At 43.8% G+C, this 15,738-nt stretch overlaps 1 protein-coding gene across 2 annotated transcripts; it reads left to right on the top strand.

Annotated features, from left to right (window-relative positions):
• The first annotated feature begins 2,984 nt into the window (after nucleotides 1–2,984).
• Nucleotides 2,985–15,400, top strand: srl (sarcalumenin). Of its 2 annotated transcripts, XM_023291218.3 has the most exons (7): nucleotides 2,985–3,137; nucleotides 10,374–10,469; nucleotides 11,047–11,142; nucleotides 11,893–11,928; nucleotides 12,950–13,066; nucleotides 13,343–13,576; nucleotides 13,689–15,400. In XM_023291218.3, exons 1-7 carry the CDS (start codon nucleotides 3,077–3,079, stop codon nucleotides 14,498–14,500), a joined length of 1,452 nt encoding a protein of 483 aa, XP_023146986.1. In that variant the 5' UTR covers nucleotides 2,985–3,076; the 3' UTR covers nucleotides 14,501–15,400. The 2 variants fall into 2 exon arrangements, with proteins under 2 accessions (XP_023146986.1, XP_023146987.1); XM_023291219.3 differs by lacking the exon at nucleotides 11,893–11,928.
• Nucleotides 15,401–15,738: the final 338 nt, after the last annotated feature.

Below are 15,738 nucleotides of genomic sequence, written 5' to 3'. Positions count from 1 at the left end.
CCTTTTGATGCATCTTTTTTGGTCCGTCTTGGTGAATGTTTTCCTCTAAATATTGTCTGTTCTGAAAGATTGTTGCTTATAACAGCACTAATAATGAAAACCAGCTGAACTTGTGTCATTTCCAGCAGTAGGTGATCTACAGGTGTCTGTCTGTGATTGGTGGAAGGGAGTCTGAATGTCCACTGTTCACTGCTGAATTAGGAAAGCCCTCCTTCTCATCTGTTCCAAGTAGAAGCAGAAAGTCTGAAGCCTGGTGAGTGGAGTGTATTTAGCATTCATTTAGCAGACTGGACTCACGTGAAGACAGCTTTATTTAGTACTCAGTGGCTTCATGCCAACGTTCCGAACCAGGGCTGGAGATGAACTCCACTGAGACATTGGTGATGTGGAGATGCTGTGGACACCAACTAAACAGATTCAACATGAATGACTGAACTGTGACTACTATCAGTCTGTATTCATCATTGACTGGTTTATCCAAAGAAGGTCAGTCCGGGATTCATTCCATGTACAGAAGCGCTTCTTCCAACACTTGAGATCTTTAAATATGCTGAAGGTTCTCTAGTGCAGAGAATAGAACCTCTGAAATGAGGAAAGAGAAGGAGCTGCCTTCTGAATGGCTGGTAAACCCAGTTGGGTTAGGGTTAGTAGGAGTAGGGTCAGTAGATTTAGTAGGGGTAGGGTTAGGTTTTGTAGGGTTAGGGTCAGTCGGGTTAGTAAGGTTAGGGTTAGTAGGGTCAGGGTTAGGCTTTGCTAACTTTATATCTGTTATTAATATGTTCTTGTATCTCAAGAAGTTCAAGGGAAGTTCTGGTGGAGTATAACGTTTGCTGATGTTCTGATTAGTTCTATAAAACTCCATAAATTTCTGTTTTACACTAAAGTTATTCAGGTGCTGTTCAGCTCTTGACTCGTTTAATAAGAAAACTACCAAACATATTCCAACATGTCTGGAAATGTGCCATCCCAGAAGAGCATTTAGTCTCCATTAACCCTCAGATGCTCCAGTGATTGACCTAAACTCTTCCATAAGTGGCTCTAAAATGACCCATATGAGAATCTGTGTTTTTATACCATTTTGTTGTTTTTGGTTCAGAATAATCTTTTTTTAAAATTGTGTATATTATGTTTTTGTCCACACAAGAATGATTTCAAGTTTAAAATATATTTATTTTACACTTTATTACAGATTTTGAACATTTTGATGATTGAAAAAGAAGAATATTACAGAACAGCAACAGAAGAATGTCAGCATCCATTTTATTTTCCTCCAGCTGTTGCTGCTGTCCGTCGGTCCACAACCTCTGGATGATATTATCAGTGATAAAGAGCTCAGGATAGTAACAGAAATATTACAGTTTCTTTAAAAGTATGAAAGGTAACTTAAAAATTTAAACAGAATGATTTTGGAAACATGTTTTTTTTAGGAATCGCTGGAATATGAAATAAAAACTTTTCTTTACAAAAGATATTGCAAGAAAACAACATCACTGAGTCATTTTAGACCCACTGACCCCTTAGACGCATCTAAGGGTTAAAGCACAAATTACATCTCTTAGAAAACATCATCCATCAATGCAGTCACAGCGTGAAGGTTCATGGTTTTCCATTTTACTGCTGACAGCAACAAACATGCACACTGATGTCAGAGTTTGTTGTGTGTAACCGACAAAGAATTAATGCTGCCTAGAATTCCTGAAAGCCCAGATTCTCATTAAGAAACCATGTGAACCACTTTCCACCGGCAGTGAAGCTGCTCAGGATTAAGGCAGTTTTACGCTCTGAAGCAAACATGCTGTAACGTTTGGACACGCTTCCCGTGTCATCTGGGATGGACACGCTCAGGAAAGAAACTCCTGCCATTTTTGGGGATTAATTTACAGTTGAGATGTTGATTCCCGAGGAATTGTGAGATTATGTTCACCACACTGTGTCTGCTGGAGTGTGATAAAGCACTAATCCGCCTAGCATTTAGCTGTGTGAGGGTTTCCAGGCTGACTCAGGGCCTTTATGTTCCAGGCATGGCCTCCCTCATCCCTCCCTCTCCTACTCTGATTGGGACTACTTTTACCAACATGGCCGCCCAGCGAGAGTCATGTCATTTTACCAGAGTCAGGCTTTGACGAGGCTTCAGAGCTTTTCTACCACGAACAACATGTCTACAGAGTGAAGCCAGCAGCAGATGGTTCCCCCACATAAAGAGCCGGGTTCTGCTCAAGGTTTTTTTCCCTGTTAAAGGGTGTTTTCCTGCCACTGTCTCCTTAGGGCTGCTCTGGGGTTCAGGCATATGGGTTCTGTTAAGCATATTGAGACAATTTGACTGTAATTGGCGCTATATAAATGAAATTGCATTGAATTGAATTGAAGCTGCTCCAGACATCTGATCGTCTTTCTTCATCCACAGCAGGTCACTGGACTGTCTTTGGTTCTTTTTTTGGTTTAGTTTTCATTCAGAAGACAGCAGTGTTCATTTTCTATCTGTTAAACTGAAATAAGTAACTGTTATGGAAATCATTCAGTCTGACATGTTGGAAAAGACCAACTTATATCATATACACTACCGTACACACATACCGTTCCATGAACTGGTCAGCCCCAGGTTTGGTGGAAATATCTCAACAACAGGATGAATTACTGCTGAATGCCACTTAGGGATGAATCCTGCTGATTCTGGTGACCTCCTACATGTTTATAGGACAGTTTGGCTTCATATGAACTTATCATTTTTTACTATTTATTTTAATTGACTGCTCTGCTTGATTGTGTGTGTTGCATGTTTTAACTGTCAACACTGTTTTTAAGGCTGCTACTTAAATAAAGTTATTATTTTTACCGTTACAGAGTTTTAAACTCAAGTTCTGTAGAGTTCTCAGTAAAAGGTCCAGTGATTCTGGAGAACAGAGGTGGTTCTAAGGCCAAACCTCAGCGTCTCTAAAAGGAGAGTCAGCTGCTCATCCATGTAGCGTCCCGCTGACACCAGACCAGCTGCCCTCCACCACGCCTCCTCTCTGCACTCTAACCTTCCTCCTGGGTATATATAGTCTGTGGGACTATCACCCTTCTCCTGGCAGCCATCATGAAGGGTACAGTCTCGATCTGCTGTTTCCTCTCCCTGCTGCTTTTGCAGGCCACAGCAGGTAAGACTCGTTCTGGTGGAATCAGGTGCTGCACTGTTTGCATGACGTTCATGTACTGATGGTGGATGGAAAGGTGGAAGTCTGGAGGCTTGTTTGATGAATCAGTGCTGGATTACTCTGTTAGCTTCGCCTCACAGTGGTTGTTAGAGGAAGACCAGGACTGAGCTGTCAGATCCAGAAGCAGGTTGTTCTGGGAGTGTTTGGTTCCATTGTGGGGGTGATTTGGCTTTAAGAGTCTCCAACCAGACAGAAATGTTATCCCGGTCTTTCTCCACGCTGGACTATTTAAAATGTGTCCCAGTTTATAGTTTAACAGCTGCCAGCCACAACTAAACCGTGAGTTTACCTGATTCCTGGTGATATTTTTAATTATGAATACCAAACTGTAACATCTGTCCATCTGATGTCTGAACTGATGTCGTTTTACACATTTTGGTGAGTTTCTGGAGGAGGAGAGAAGTTGAGGATCATTCAGAGCTGTTGAAGCTCTACTGGTTGGTGGGAAGTCTTGGTCTAACCAGGGCAGCAGCGTAGCAGCTTAATCTCATCTGCTCTCTTTGGTTTCTTCTTACATTTGTGTCTGTTTGAAGCTAAAATGACTGTTTGTGTGCAGCGTTTTCAGACATCAGTAGTGTCTGTCAGTAGATCTGTCCAACCCTGAGGTGAATGTCAGCTAATCGCCCTCAGCTACTCCCGGATTACCCGGTCTAAAAGTGAGAGCGGCTCTGGTGGTCTGGACGGGGCGGTTATTGTTACCCTTGTCTGTCACCCCTGTCCGTCCTTGGGGTGGCGTTGAGCTCCACGGCCCAGACCCAGGCCTCCATATTCCAGGCTGCTGTCAGGTGTCTAAGATTGGAAGGCCTCCTGAAACCCAACACTGTCCACTATAGTCCCGCCCTCCCTCCATCCGGCCTCCTCACCCCTCCCAGCCCCAGGCGTCACTTTAGATACCCTGCACAGCTGTTGTCACTCTGCACTGTCACAATCGCAATTTATTCCCAGCAGTTGGCCTTTTAGGGACATGCATTCTCCAGGCAGGAGGGGCCGGCTGCAGCTCACGCTTCCAAACACTCTTTCTGCAGGAGTCTCCTGGTGCTGGAGCCAGAACGCTAACAGATCTTTGTTCCAGCAGAGTTCTGATTGCAGCACCTGCAGGACAGTTCTGAGAGTCATGAAGCTGTCACCACTCAGAGTCTAATTACTGGTGCTGATTGATCGCTGTGCAGACAGAACCAGAAAGGGTCGTCTCCTTCTGAAGGAAAGTCCTCATTGGTTTCCTCATGTTCTCCAGCTGTCCAGAAGCTGAGCCACTAGCAGATTTTGTGTGCAGTTTTTGAGAAGAACAGCTGAAGCCTGCAGGTCATGTTGATCTTGTGAATTCTTGTCATACGTGACTGATGATGATTCCATGACCAGCGTGCATGGACGATCCTCATTCTGATATAAAATAAAGACATGATGACTTTAGACACTATAGACATGACAGAAGTTCTCATTTTGCCAGAAAAAGACCTTCACCTGGACATCAGTGAGCTCAGGTGTATTCGGATCCATCTCACCTGTACAGACGTTAACCTGCAGCTGCTGAACAGCTTCAGGGAGCTGGTCCATAGGTCTCCTGACTGGCCTGCTGCCTTGATGCTGCTCGGCTCCAAGGTTTCATCTGCACCTGTTAATGCTGTCATGTGATGATAAACAGAAGTTAGAAGAGTTCTTTAGCGTTATGATCAGGCTGCTAGAAATATAAAACACAAATAAAAGCTCTGTGGAGAATATTTCTGCCTCGCTTTAGATGAACACTGATGTTCTTGCGTCTTTGTGTTTCCATTGGTTCTTCAGACTTGTGTGTTTATTCGTGCTGTAATATTATCCATCCTTAGTGCCGTTGAAATATCTTCGGCCTCTGCAGAGCAAATGAAAGTTTAAGCAGCGCCGTCTCTACGTGATTCCCTCTGATGGCATGTGGCGTGTCTGGGACATCCCTGTGCTGCTGGTAGTAGAAGGAACACGCCAATCATACCCTCCCTGATCACTCCTCAAGACGCCCTCCAGCCTCAAGGACACCCGACGTCCTCTCTGGCTCTCAGCAGGGATCGAGCAGCAGATCAACACCTCAGCGTAAAGAGCTGTGCCTTTCTCTGAGGCTTCCTTCCTCGGTGACCTCTGAGAGGACTTAGTGAGGATGAGGTTCACGAACGTCAGAGTCTCTGATGTTTGGATGGTTTTTGTTACTGTAGAACTAAATGCACAGTCAACTTGAATAACTCCTCTACCAGTTGAGGTAATGAAGACTGAGTTCCTTTTCTAGATATCAGGTGTTTTATTTGGTGTAGTAGCTTCTCCTGGCTGGTTTGTGCATTACAGTACAGCTCTGTTGGACATCTCTGAGTCTCCACTCTAACAGTGGAAACCTCAAAATAGTCATCAGCCGTTGGTCCCTCCTCTGTCCATCCTCTGATCCATTGTAGGGCTATTTCTGACGCTGGGGGAGTAGGAGCTCCACTGGGCCACCTGTTGCCATCTGTGGCCTCCTCACCACACCCTGCTGACTCTGCTTGCTGCCCTCACACCATCGACCTCAGCAACCATCTGCCTTTGTAGGGTTATGGACTCTTCACCAATCATCTCTCTGTCTCAGGGAAATGCTCCGTAATGTCACCGAGACCAAAGTTTGGGCTCTGTTCATATTTTACAAACAGTGGTAAAAAGTTTACTTCATCTCTGTAAATCTGACTGAAATCAAAGCCTCTCCACTGATCTTTCCAGAGGAACTCCTGGCCTAGCTAGGTTGCCTGAATCCCCCCATGCTCAGGATAAATCCTCTAAGTGGGAATTCCAGGCCCACCACCCTCATCATGTTCACTTTAATTCAATTTACCTTCACTGTGCTGCAGCAGAACGTGATCCTGGTCTTTCACACATATACACATACCTAAAATACACAGTGGAAATACACACACATGCATTAGAACTCAGGCGGGGACGTTCCCTGGTTGTATTTTAAATTAAATATTACTTCTTTTACTGCTAATGATTAACTCTGTTGTTTCCACTGGTTGGTTTCTGTCTCTTATTTAATGGGCTCTGATTCCGATAGTCTGAATCAGTGTGGTGAATTTAAATATCTGAATAAGTGAAAGACATTTCCGTGGTAGATGTGTGTGTTTTTGCACAGATCCACATTGACTCTACAGTTGAGATCGGATTTATTCTGGTCCAATGGTCGGCTTAAATCACCAACATTCCTGCAGGATGTGCAGATGCCATCAGAATGTTTCTCCAAACTGAGGGAGGGTTGTGTGGCAACGGGCTCAGCGAGGACACCGGGTCCTGTCCACAGATGTCCAGGGTTCATCTCCCCTGGCGCCTGCAGGGTTAAATCTGAGCGCTGATGCAAAGGAGGGCAACATTAGCTGCTGCAGGGCCTCCATCAGGGACTGGCTGAATTGGAAGGTGTTAACAAGTTCACAGCAGTTAAGGCCTCTCTGGAGGTTAGCGTTAAAAGACGGGACTCTACTGAGTGATGAGTCGAGTTACAGAAGCTGGAAGAAAGAGGTGGGAGGAGTTCCTCAAAAGCTTCTGAGCCTCCAAGTGGAATCAGGAAACAGTCCTCTGAAGGTGTGACCACATTAGAACCTTCAACCAGCGACTGTTCAGATGACCTCACTTCCTTCTCGTTTCTCTGCTGGATTCCACATCAACCAACCTCTACAATGTCACGCGTCAAAGTTTCAAAATGGCTGCCACATGAATGACATCACTCTTTGGCGTCTCTAAAGGTCATGTGAGCAGAAACAGTTTAGTCGTTTTCATCTGAGCTAAATCTGCTTTCATGTCTTTGATGTTTTTTTTTTCATATTTTAGCAACAGAGACGTTAACTCCTCCTGACATGCTAAAAGGTTAACATCCATATTTTATGCATCATTAAGACGATCAGATGCTCTGATGAAACATTTCTTTACCTTCTACAGTATTCTGCAGCACCCTCAGGATAAAGCCTGAACAGCTGTACAGATGTGAGTTTGTCGTTAATGAACCTTTTGAGGGATTCCAGTGTTACTCAGAGCCTACTTTTATTCTGCTATTAACCTTTTGGTTTCCTTGTTCTCGCACCGTGCTGGCAGCAGCATTACACAGATTTATTTTTAGCAGGTTGACTCGGTTAGAATCAGCGGCGTTGTTCAACCAGCAGCGTGTCAGAAGAGCTCTGGTCTTAATCACAGCCGGACTCTTTTTATAGGCTTTACAGGTCATTTTACTGCAGGTACTGAAGCATCCTGTGTGTGTTTCTGTGGTCTAATATACTATCAGATATATTGATTGACTGCAATTACTGTTTACATTGTTCATGAATTAGAAACCCTCTATTAAAGTCAGACAGTCTTAATTAATGCTAATCTATTTATCTTTGAAAACCTGTAGTTCATAAACATACACTACTGTTCAAAAGTTCAGGGTCACAAGCAATTTTTTTTCAATGAAGATAACAGTAAATGAATGATAAATCAAGTCTAGATATTGTTAATGTGGTAAATGACTACTGTAGCTGGAAACAGCTGATTTTTAATGGAATATCTCCATAGAGGTACAGAGGAACATTTCCAGCAACCATCACTCCTGTGTTCTAATGCTACATTGTGTTAGCTAATGGTGTTGAAAGGCTCATTGATGATTAGAAAACCCTTGTGCAGTTATGTTAGCACATGGAGAAAAGTGGGAGTTTTTGTCTGGGTGACCCCAAACTTTTGAACAGTAGTGTAGATGTGTAGACTGTAGATTCTTGGTAAAGTTTACCAAGAATCTACAGTCTACTATCCTGAACTTTACCAAGAATCTACAGTCTACTAGCATTTCCAAATTAAACTCATCTTGAAGGGTACAAGAAAAACATCCAAAGGTTCTTGAGCTGCTTGAGTATCTGATTCATTGAATGTTATCTTCATGGAAAAAAATGCTAGTCTAAGTCTATGCTTGCTGCAGGCTTGTAAACAAACCGGCCTTCCGATGATTCTGCTTGTCATTCGATGCACCGCTGGTTTTGGCCAAAGCGCTGTGCCATTCTGACTCTTGGCCAGAAACATTAGAAGTCATCGTCCACATGGCTGGTGGCTTCGCTCCAGGTTACGGAGCAGGACGCCACAGCAGCCTCACATTCAGAGTTTATTATTAGGGTTAGAAAACAGTGTCATCATCCAGTCTGGGTGGCTGGGATACGAGCCCTTCTCACCAAAAATAACGGCATTTATTAACGTCTTTTCTAAAAGAAAACTTCATGGTTCAGTGGAGAATTCTAGTGAGCTCTTTGGAAGGTCTCAGGGAATAAATAACCCACCTGCTGATTCCTTCTACTTCAACCAGATCCTGCTACTAAATTAGACATCAGCCTAGTCATAAAGATCACAGTGTTTAAGTGAAAAATGCAGTGAAGCAAATAAGAGCTGCAGCAGTACAGTGTGATGGTTTGGACCAGAAGCTTCTGGGTTAGGGTTAGGGACTCCATAAGAAGGAACTGTGTGTTCTGATAGGACTGGATTCAAAGCGTTGTCTCTCTGGTCTGAGGTGTCTGCAGCTCTATTCTAGAATCAAATCCTTCCTCTTCCTCCTCCACCTCTCACCCGAGTCAGTTTGTGATGAGTAGAACATAAATCCAGCGTTTATCAGCCACCAGCTGAGATCCGAGCATTCAGACCTGAGCAGCTGTTTTTAGTTTTATAAGACTGCAACACTGAAAAGACAAGAAACAACAAAAATAAGACAAAATATTACAAAAATGAGACAAAACAACAAAAGCAAGAAACAAAACGACAAAAATGATGCAAACGACATGAAACAAAACAAAAAAGAGCCAAAAAATTAGACAAAAGAGTTACAAAATAACAAAAAATGGACAAACTACACAAACGAGACAAAAAACGACAAAAGCATGAAATAAAACAACAAAAACAAAACCAAGGAGCTCAGGACATATGGAGCACGTTCTCTGAAGACATGAAACATTTCCACCTTGTTTTAAGATTTCCTTTGAACGTTGTTTATGTGTTTCCATTCAGTGAACTGAGTTTAACTTGACTGACAGGAAGTAAGAAAACAGCCTGTTTATCTGTTTAAACATCAGTTAGATCAGGACACTTCTCAAAGCCTGATTTACATTGAATGACTGCTTTAATAACCCTTCAGCTGCTACTATAGAAAGCTGTAAGTACCTTTAAACTCCTCAGCAGCTCCATGAAGGAGCATCTGGGAGCCCAGAGGTGTGAACCAGGAAGACCTAAATATATCTGCAGCAGTTTGTCTGCAGATCCATGATGAGGTTCTGATTCTCGGCACAAGGACGACCTCACAGCCGGATGAATCTCTGATTGGAGGCTAAATATAGATGAGAAAAGACGGAGGATTGATTGTCTCTGGATATCAGTGGTGGAACAGTCAGTCCGGCTGCTTCTCTGCTCTGTTATCAGACTGGGGAAGTCCCTCTGTCCCTCCGCCGTATCTTTCTGTTGTTGTAGAGCCCATGGTGATGCCAAACACATGTCTTTGTCTGGTTATTTTCAGTGCTTGCTTTCTAAATTAAGAGCTGATTGTACTAACAGCTGTGATCTAAGTAATCCGATATGTCCAAAAGTGGACACGACTGGTGAGCAAACACTTTCAGATTTTCTCTCTCTCTCTTACACACAACGAATGCAGGAATAAAACGTACTAAAAGCTCCCTAAAATGTCTTTATTCTGCTTTAAAATGTCTGGCTTTTGAAATAGTACATGATTGGTCAATGTAGTGATTGATATTGAAATAAGCACCTCAGATGGATGAACCAACGAAGCAACAAAAGATTTGGTTTAGTCTCCAAAAGCTAAAAACATTCTTTGGTTTTGCCTAAAAACAGCGTCTAAATATTTAGGATTCCACAACATGGCAGAAGGATTATTCCTACAGGGAGAGCTGAGGTTCATTCCTGGAGATGTTCAAAGCACAGAAATCTAACAGCAGTGGGTTCGGGTTAGTTCTGGTCCGGTTCTAAAGTACCTCACAGAAGCAGCTGCAGATGAAGTTCAGTTCAAACATCTGATCATCTCTGGCCTCTGCTTTGTTTGAGACTAATGATGGCTTCCAATCAGCTTGTGGTTAATCCTGCTGGAAGCCAGGATGTTCTGATCAGCTTCATTAAACCTCTACCAGACCACTGAAGACGTGCACTGAGGTTCTTAAACTGAGTTTTCTTAATGCTGTTTTACAGAAGAAGAAGAAGATTTCACCTCCGTCCTCAGAGATAGATCCCACATCGATGAGACGCTGCGACTTGCAACTGAGGAGAAAGCAGGCGACTATGCAGGTGAGGAGCAAATATGATCCAGAAGAAGGTCTTAGTGAAGCTCACAGTTAGCTCAGTGACACATAGAGATCTACGCCACCATTCAACAGTCTGGGTTCATCCAGACAATTCCATGTTTTCCATGAAAACTCCCACTTTTATCCATGTGCTAACATAACTGCACAAGGGTTTTCTAATCATCAATGAGCCTTTCAACACCATTAGCTAACACAATGTAGCATTAGAACACAGGAGTGATGGTTGCTGGAAATGTTCCTCTGTACCCCTATGGAGATATTCCATTAAAAATCAGCTGTTTCCAGCTACAATAGTCATTTACCACATTAACACTGTCTACACTGGATTTATCATTCATTTAATGTTATCTTCATTGAAAAAAACTTACTTTCTTTCAACAACAAGGACATTTCTAAGTGACTCCAAACTTTTGAACAGTAGTGTATTTTTCATTTATATGTATTTTTTCCTGTTTTTAAAGAACTGGATCATTTTAACTTACAGCTTTCAGGCAGATGTAGTGTCTAATCTCTCTCTAACATCTTTACGGTCTTCTCTGCCGTATCTTCTTGTCCTCCAGCGGCTCTACAGAGGTTGCGGAAGATCTACCACACGTCCATCAAGCCGATGGAGCAGGCCTACAAGTACAACGAGCTGAGGCAGCACGAGATCTCAGGTATCGCAGCTGCTTCTGGCTTCACGTGGTCCTGTGGTGTGGATTTTCTGTTTGGGTTGCTTTAGTGTCTGATTTGTAGACTCGTCTGTAAACATGCATCACCTTTACACCATCAGCTGACTCATAACAGAAGATATTATTTCCCATTCCTGGGGTCACAGACAGTTACAGAGAATGAAACTGTTAGAGATGATCTGTATTCTCTCTACTTATGGTCAGTTTTATACTAGAATTAACTATGGTATCGTTTGTTAATCAAAAAAGGAATAGAGTCTTTTTTCCATGTTACACCCACAATGCTGCTTAAAGTAATACTAGTCCTACTTTTCATTTTTCTGCCACCATTTTGTGCAGAGTCCTAGTTTAAATTTTTAAAGGATTTTGCTCTGCACTGAACTACTGAGAACAAACTTTCTCTCGATGAACTGAAGCTCGCCCTCTTGTGGCTTTCAGGCTTGGCTTGCATGCAGACTTCTCAGATTCAACCTGTACCATGTTTCTCAGTGAACTTTTACTTTTTGTAATAACCCGACCACACAGAAACTCCATCCGTTTGTTGACATGTTTGACACGCTGTAGGTCAAATATGGAGCTAGATTCCAGCAGGATCTCCCACCATTCATGAACATTGTTAGTCTTCCCCTCCCTGTAGAAACCTCACTCCCTCACTGAGCTTTCCTCCACCTCCTGTTCCCTCCACCTCTCTGTACTCCACCCTCTCCTGTCCTGCACCATCCCCTCATCTAACAGCCTACCCCGGACGAACCCTGGGGGACTCAGCCACAGGTGGGTGTGGGCGGGGCTTACCTGTGCATGGCTCCGCCTGAAGTGCTCCGCCCCTTTGTTTCACCCTTCATTTGCTCTCTGTGGGTCCAAAACTTCATGCTGCACTTTGGGTGACACCAGATTTAACATCAGGGTCGGGGGTGTCGTCAAAGTGATCCATGGGCCCAAGCCTCGGTCCATGGAGAGATTTACACCTGACAGAAAGGGAAGACATGTGCACAAACTAAACAGACTTAGACAGAGTTTACAGAGAGGCTAGATGTTCCTCTGTGTTGTTAGGGTGGTAGATGTCCAGTATGGAGGGGGTTGCATGTGCAGTTTTGGCTGTAAAGGGCACTGGTGGGGAAGGGTGGTCAGTGTTCAGCTGGGAGGGAACCCACTCACCTGGCCAGCTTGTTTTCTATCTTTTCAGTCATTTTAAAGGCCACTGGCATCAGCAGTGAAGCATTCTCGGTTCTTATGTGTTCTCTCTTTCTCTTTTTTGTTTTTTGAAATCAGTATTTTTCACAATCCTCTATGAAATTCATTGAGATTTGGGCCTGAAGGTTATTGGGGAACTTAGTGCTGCCACCCTGACACCATGTCCACAGTTTGGCCTGCTGGGTCTGTTGTCAATGTAACGTCCTGCTGTGGCTGAACTCTTTATTTTTGCTTTTAAACACCCTAACAGCTTCCACACATGTTTGTTTGCTTTTATCTGTTTTTTACTTCCTTCCTCAGCCTGTAAAAATATTCCTCTGTGCTACTTCAACATCTCTTCAGTGTCTCTCAAACCTGAAGTTAGTTCATCCCAAAAAAGACTTCCAGGAAACCCTTTGGATTGACATCATTGTTAATCTTTATGTTTCAGAAAGTGGAGGAAACAGGTCAACATGAACAGATGAAGTTCTTAGACTTCTTCTTATCAGCAACAAATAAATCTGAACATAATATAAAGTTTGGGATGAACTTGAAAGGTCTTGATCACCATCTAGCCACACTGCTGAGATGTTCATCACCATTGTATCTGCTCACCCAACAGACGGGGAGATCACCTCCAAGCCCATGGTGCTGTTCCTGGGACCCTGGAGTGTAGGAAAGTCCTCCATGATCAATTACCTCCTGGGCTTGCAAGACAGCCCTTATCAGCTCTACACAGGTATGATGCACATTTATTTTATTTTTAGATGATCCTCCCGACACGTCGTCGTAAGTCTACAGCAGCCTTATCTAACTTTTAAATGCATGAGTGCAAGAATGAGATTATGAAGTGTTCAGATGCCGTCACAAAGTTCTGTTGGATCCATGACATCTTATTGATGTGAAACCGGGATTTCATCCTCTGCTACTCAGATTTTCTTTCTTTAAAATGTTCCAGTCCCAGTCCTAGCATTGCTAACCTTTCCTTCTCATTCTCCCTGACTTTGTCCTGCAGGAGCTGAGCCTACTACCTCTGAGTTTACTGTCATTATGCATGGGGAGAAGATCCGCTCTGTTGAAGGGATCGTAATGGCAGCAGACAGCTCTCGCTCCTTCTCTCCTCTGGAGAAGTTTGGCCAAAACTTCCTGGAAAAGCTGATCGGTATCGAGATGCCCCACAAGCTGCTGGAACGTGTGACATTCGTGGACACGCCAGGAATCATCGAGAACCGCAAGCAGCAGGAGAGAGGTAAAGTCTGCACCTGGTCAGACGCCACAACTGAAATACGAAGCAGCAAAGCAGCAAAGCAGCAAAGTGAAGTTCAGGATTTGTTTGACTCTGTCCTTCTTGTCCCATCCAGGCTATCCTTTCAACGATGTCTGCCAGTGGTTCATTGACCGAGCAGACCTGATCTTCGTGGTGTTTGACCCCACAAAGCTGGACGTCGGTTTAGAGCTGGAGATGCTCTTCCGACAGCTGAAGGGTCGTGAGTCCCAGATCCGTATCATCCTGAACAAGGCTGATAACCTGGCCACCCAGGACTTAATGAGGGTCTACGGAGCTCTGTTTTGGAGCTTAGCTCCCCTGATCAATGTAACCGAACCTCCGCGGGTCTACGTCAGCTCCTTCTGGCCATACGACTACGCACCTGACACCAGCCGTGAGCTTTTCAAGAGAGAGGAGATTTCCCTCCTGGAAGATCTCAATCAGGTGATTGAGAACCGAATGGAGAACAAGATTGCCTTTATCCGCCAACATGGCATCCGAGTTCGCATCCACGGCTTGCTGGTAGATCGCTATGTCCAGACCTTTAAGGAGAAGATGAGCTTCTTCAGTGACCCTGAGCTCGTCTTCAAGGAGATCGTGGATGAACCAGACAAGTTCTACATTTTTAAATCCATCCTGGCCAAGACCAACGTCAGCAAATTTGACCTGCCCAACCGAGATGCTTACCGTGACTTCTTTGGCATCAACCCAGTCACCAACTTCAAGCCGCTGTCCACTCAGTGCTCCTACATGGGAGGCTGTCTGCTGGATAAGATTGAGAGGGCCATCACCAATGAGCTGCCTGCCCTTCTGAGCAGCATTAACTCTGGCAAGCAGCCTGGCCTGTCCTCCTGCGAGGCTACCGGCTGTGGAGAGAAGCCAAAGAACCGCTACCGAAAGAACTGAGGAACACAATATAACTGGAGGGGAGGAAGTAAGGAGAAAGAGGAAGAGATAGGGTCTGGTGGAAACCTACCCTGCTATTGTCAGAACGTTTGTTGAGGAGACGGAGGAGACAAGATTAAAGTTAGTTTTATTCCTCAGGAGAATACAGGGAGGTACATTAGGGACTAAGAATGATGCCGATAGTGGGAGGGAGGGTCATCGTCTGATAAGGCAGCTTAAGGACACAAACGCTGAAGAAACGACAACATGCCACTGATTACTGAGTTTGTTAAACACATGACCTCCTCTCTCCACTGCACACATTGGACTGTTGGGACTTTGGGGTTCGGGGAAAAACAATGTCAAGAAAAACAGAAATGGAAAAGAATAAGTAAGATCAAATAAAAATTTAAAATCCTGAGACTGAAACTAGTCAAATACCAGCTCCCTTGTATGTGAATAAAGCAGGAACAGTGGAAACAGAAATCTGTGTTGTAAAATCCTGAGAGTTGTATCGCAGCAGGTCGATTCCACGAGCTTCAGGAGAGGTTTTTGAAGTAGCCTATGTGTCGGTGCTAGACAAAGTCTTGGTGTTTGGGTAGTCATCCAAACCTTAGCTTTTAAATAGATTAACTTTGCATGTTAGATATCACATCTTATTGAACAGATGCATGTATTTTACTTCTAACATAAACGAGTAATATCTCTTCATGTACTGACACCTAAACCTTTCCTGCCACCAACCAATCAGGCCGTTCTTAGTTTTTTATGCAGTTTGGTTGTTGACAACCTGAGAAACTAGCAGAGGTCAGGGTTCAAGGCTCAGAGTCTTCGGATCGCAGCGGGTTTGTTCTTCCTGCTTAACTGTTCTTACTGCTTTTCTTTATGTCTATAAAGTTGCCGGTCTTTGGCAGAAATCCATTTCTGTGTGTTCAGAATGATGTTTTCCTTCACCGATAAGCTTCCAGCTTTGGAGCTGAGTGACCATAAAACCACACAAACGATGTGTTTGAATCTTAGCTGTCTTTAACTGTTTATTCTGCAGGTTAGAAAGATATTTATTGATTTATTTTCTGTGTAACTTTCCAAACGGGTGTTGCGGCGATCATGCATAGAGAAATCCTGCAGCACAATCTGAAGCCTCCCTGCCAGGCCGTGAAGGTGGATCTCTGTGAGGATTAGAGGATTTCTTAGACTCCTAAACATGGGATGGAAGCGAAGGTGAAGTGGAGGACTCATGAGTTGACCCCTGACCTCTC

The sequence above is a fragment of the Amphiprion ocellaris genome, chromosome 19 (assembly GCF_022539595.1).
Source record: "Amphiprion ocellaris isolate individual 3 ecotype Okinawa chromosome 19, ASM2253959v1, whole genome shotgun sequence".
NCBI lineage: Eukaryota > Metazoa > Chordata > Actinopteri > Pomacentridae > Amphiprion > Amphiprion ocellaris.
This window is presented reverse-complemented; position numbering and strand designations above follow the sequence as displayed.

Coding starts and splice junctions, on each gene's coding strand:
- srl (XM_023291218.3), top strand. CDS start 3,077: ATGAAGGGTACAGTCTCGATCTGCTGTTTCCTCTCCCTGCTGCTTTTG. Junction 11,143..11,892: donor GAGGCAGCACGAGATCTCAG/GTATCGCAGCTG, acceptor CTCATCTAACAG/CCTACCCCGGACGAACCCTG. Junction 13,067..13,342: donor CCCTTATCAGCTCTACACAG/GTATGATGCACA, acceptor TTTGTCCTGCAG/GAGCTGAGCCTACTACCTCT.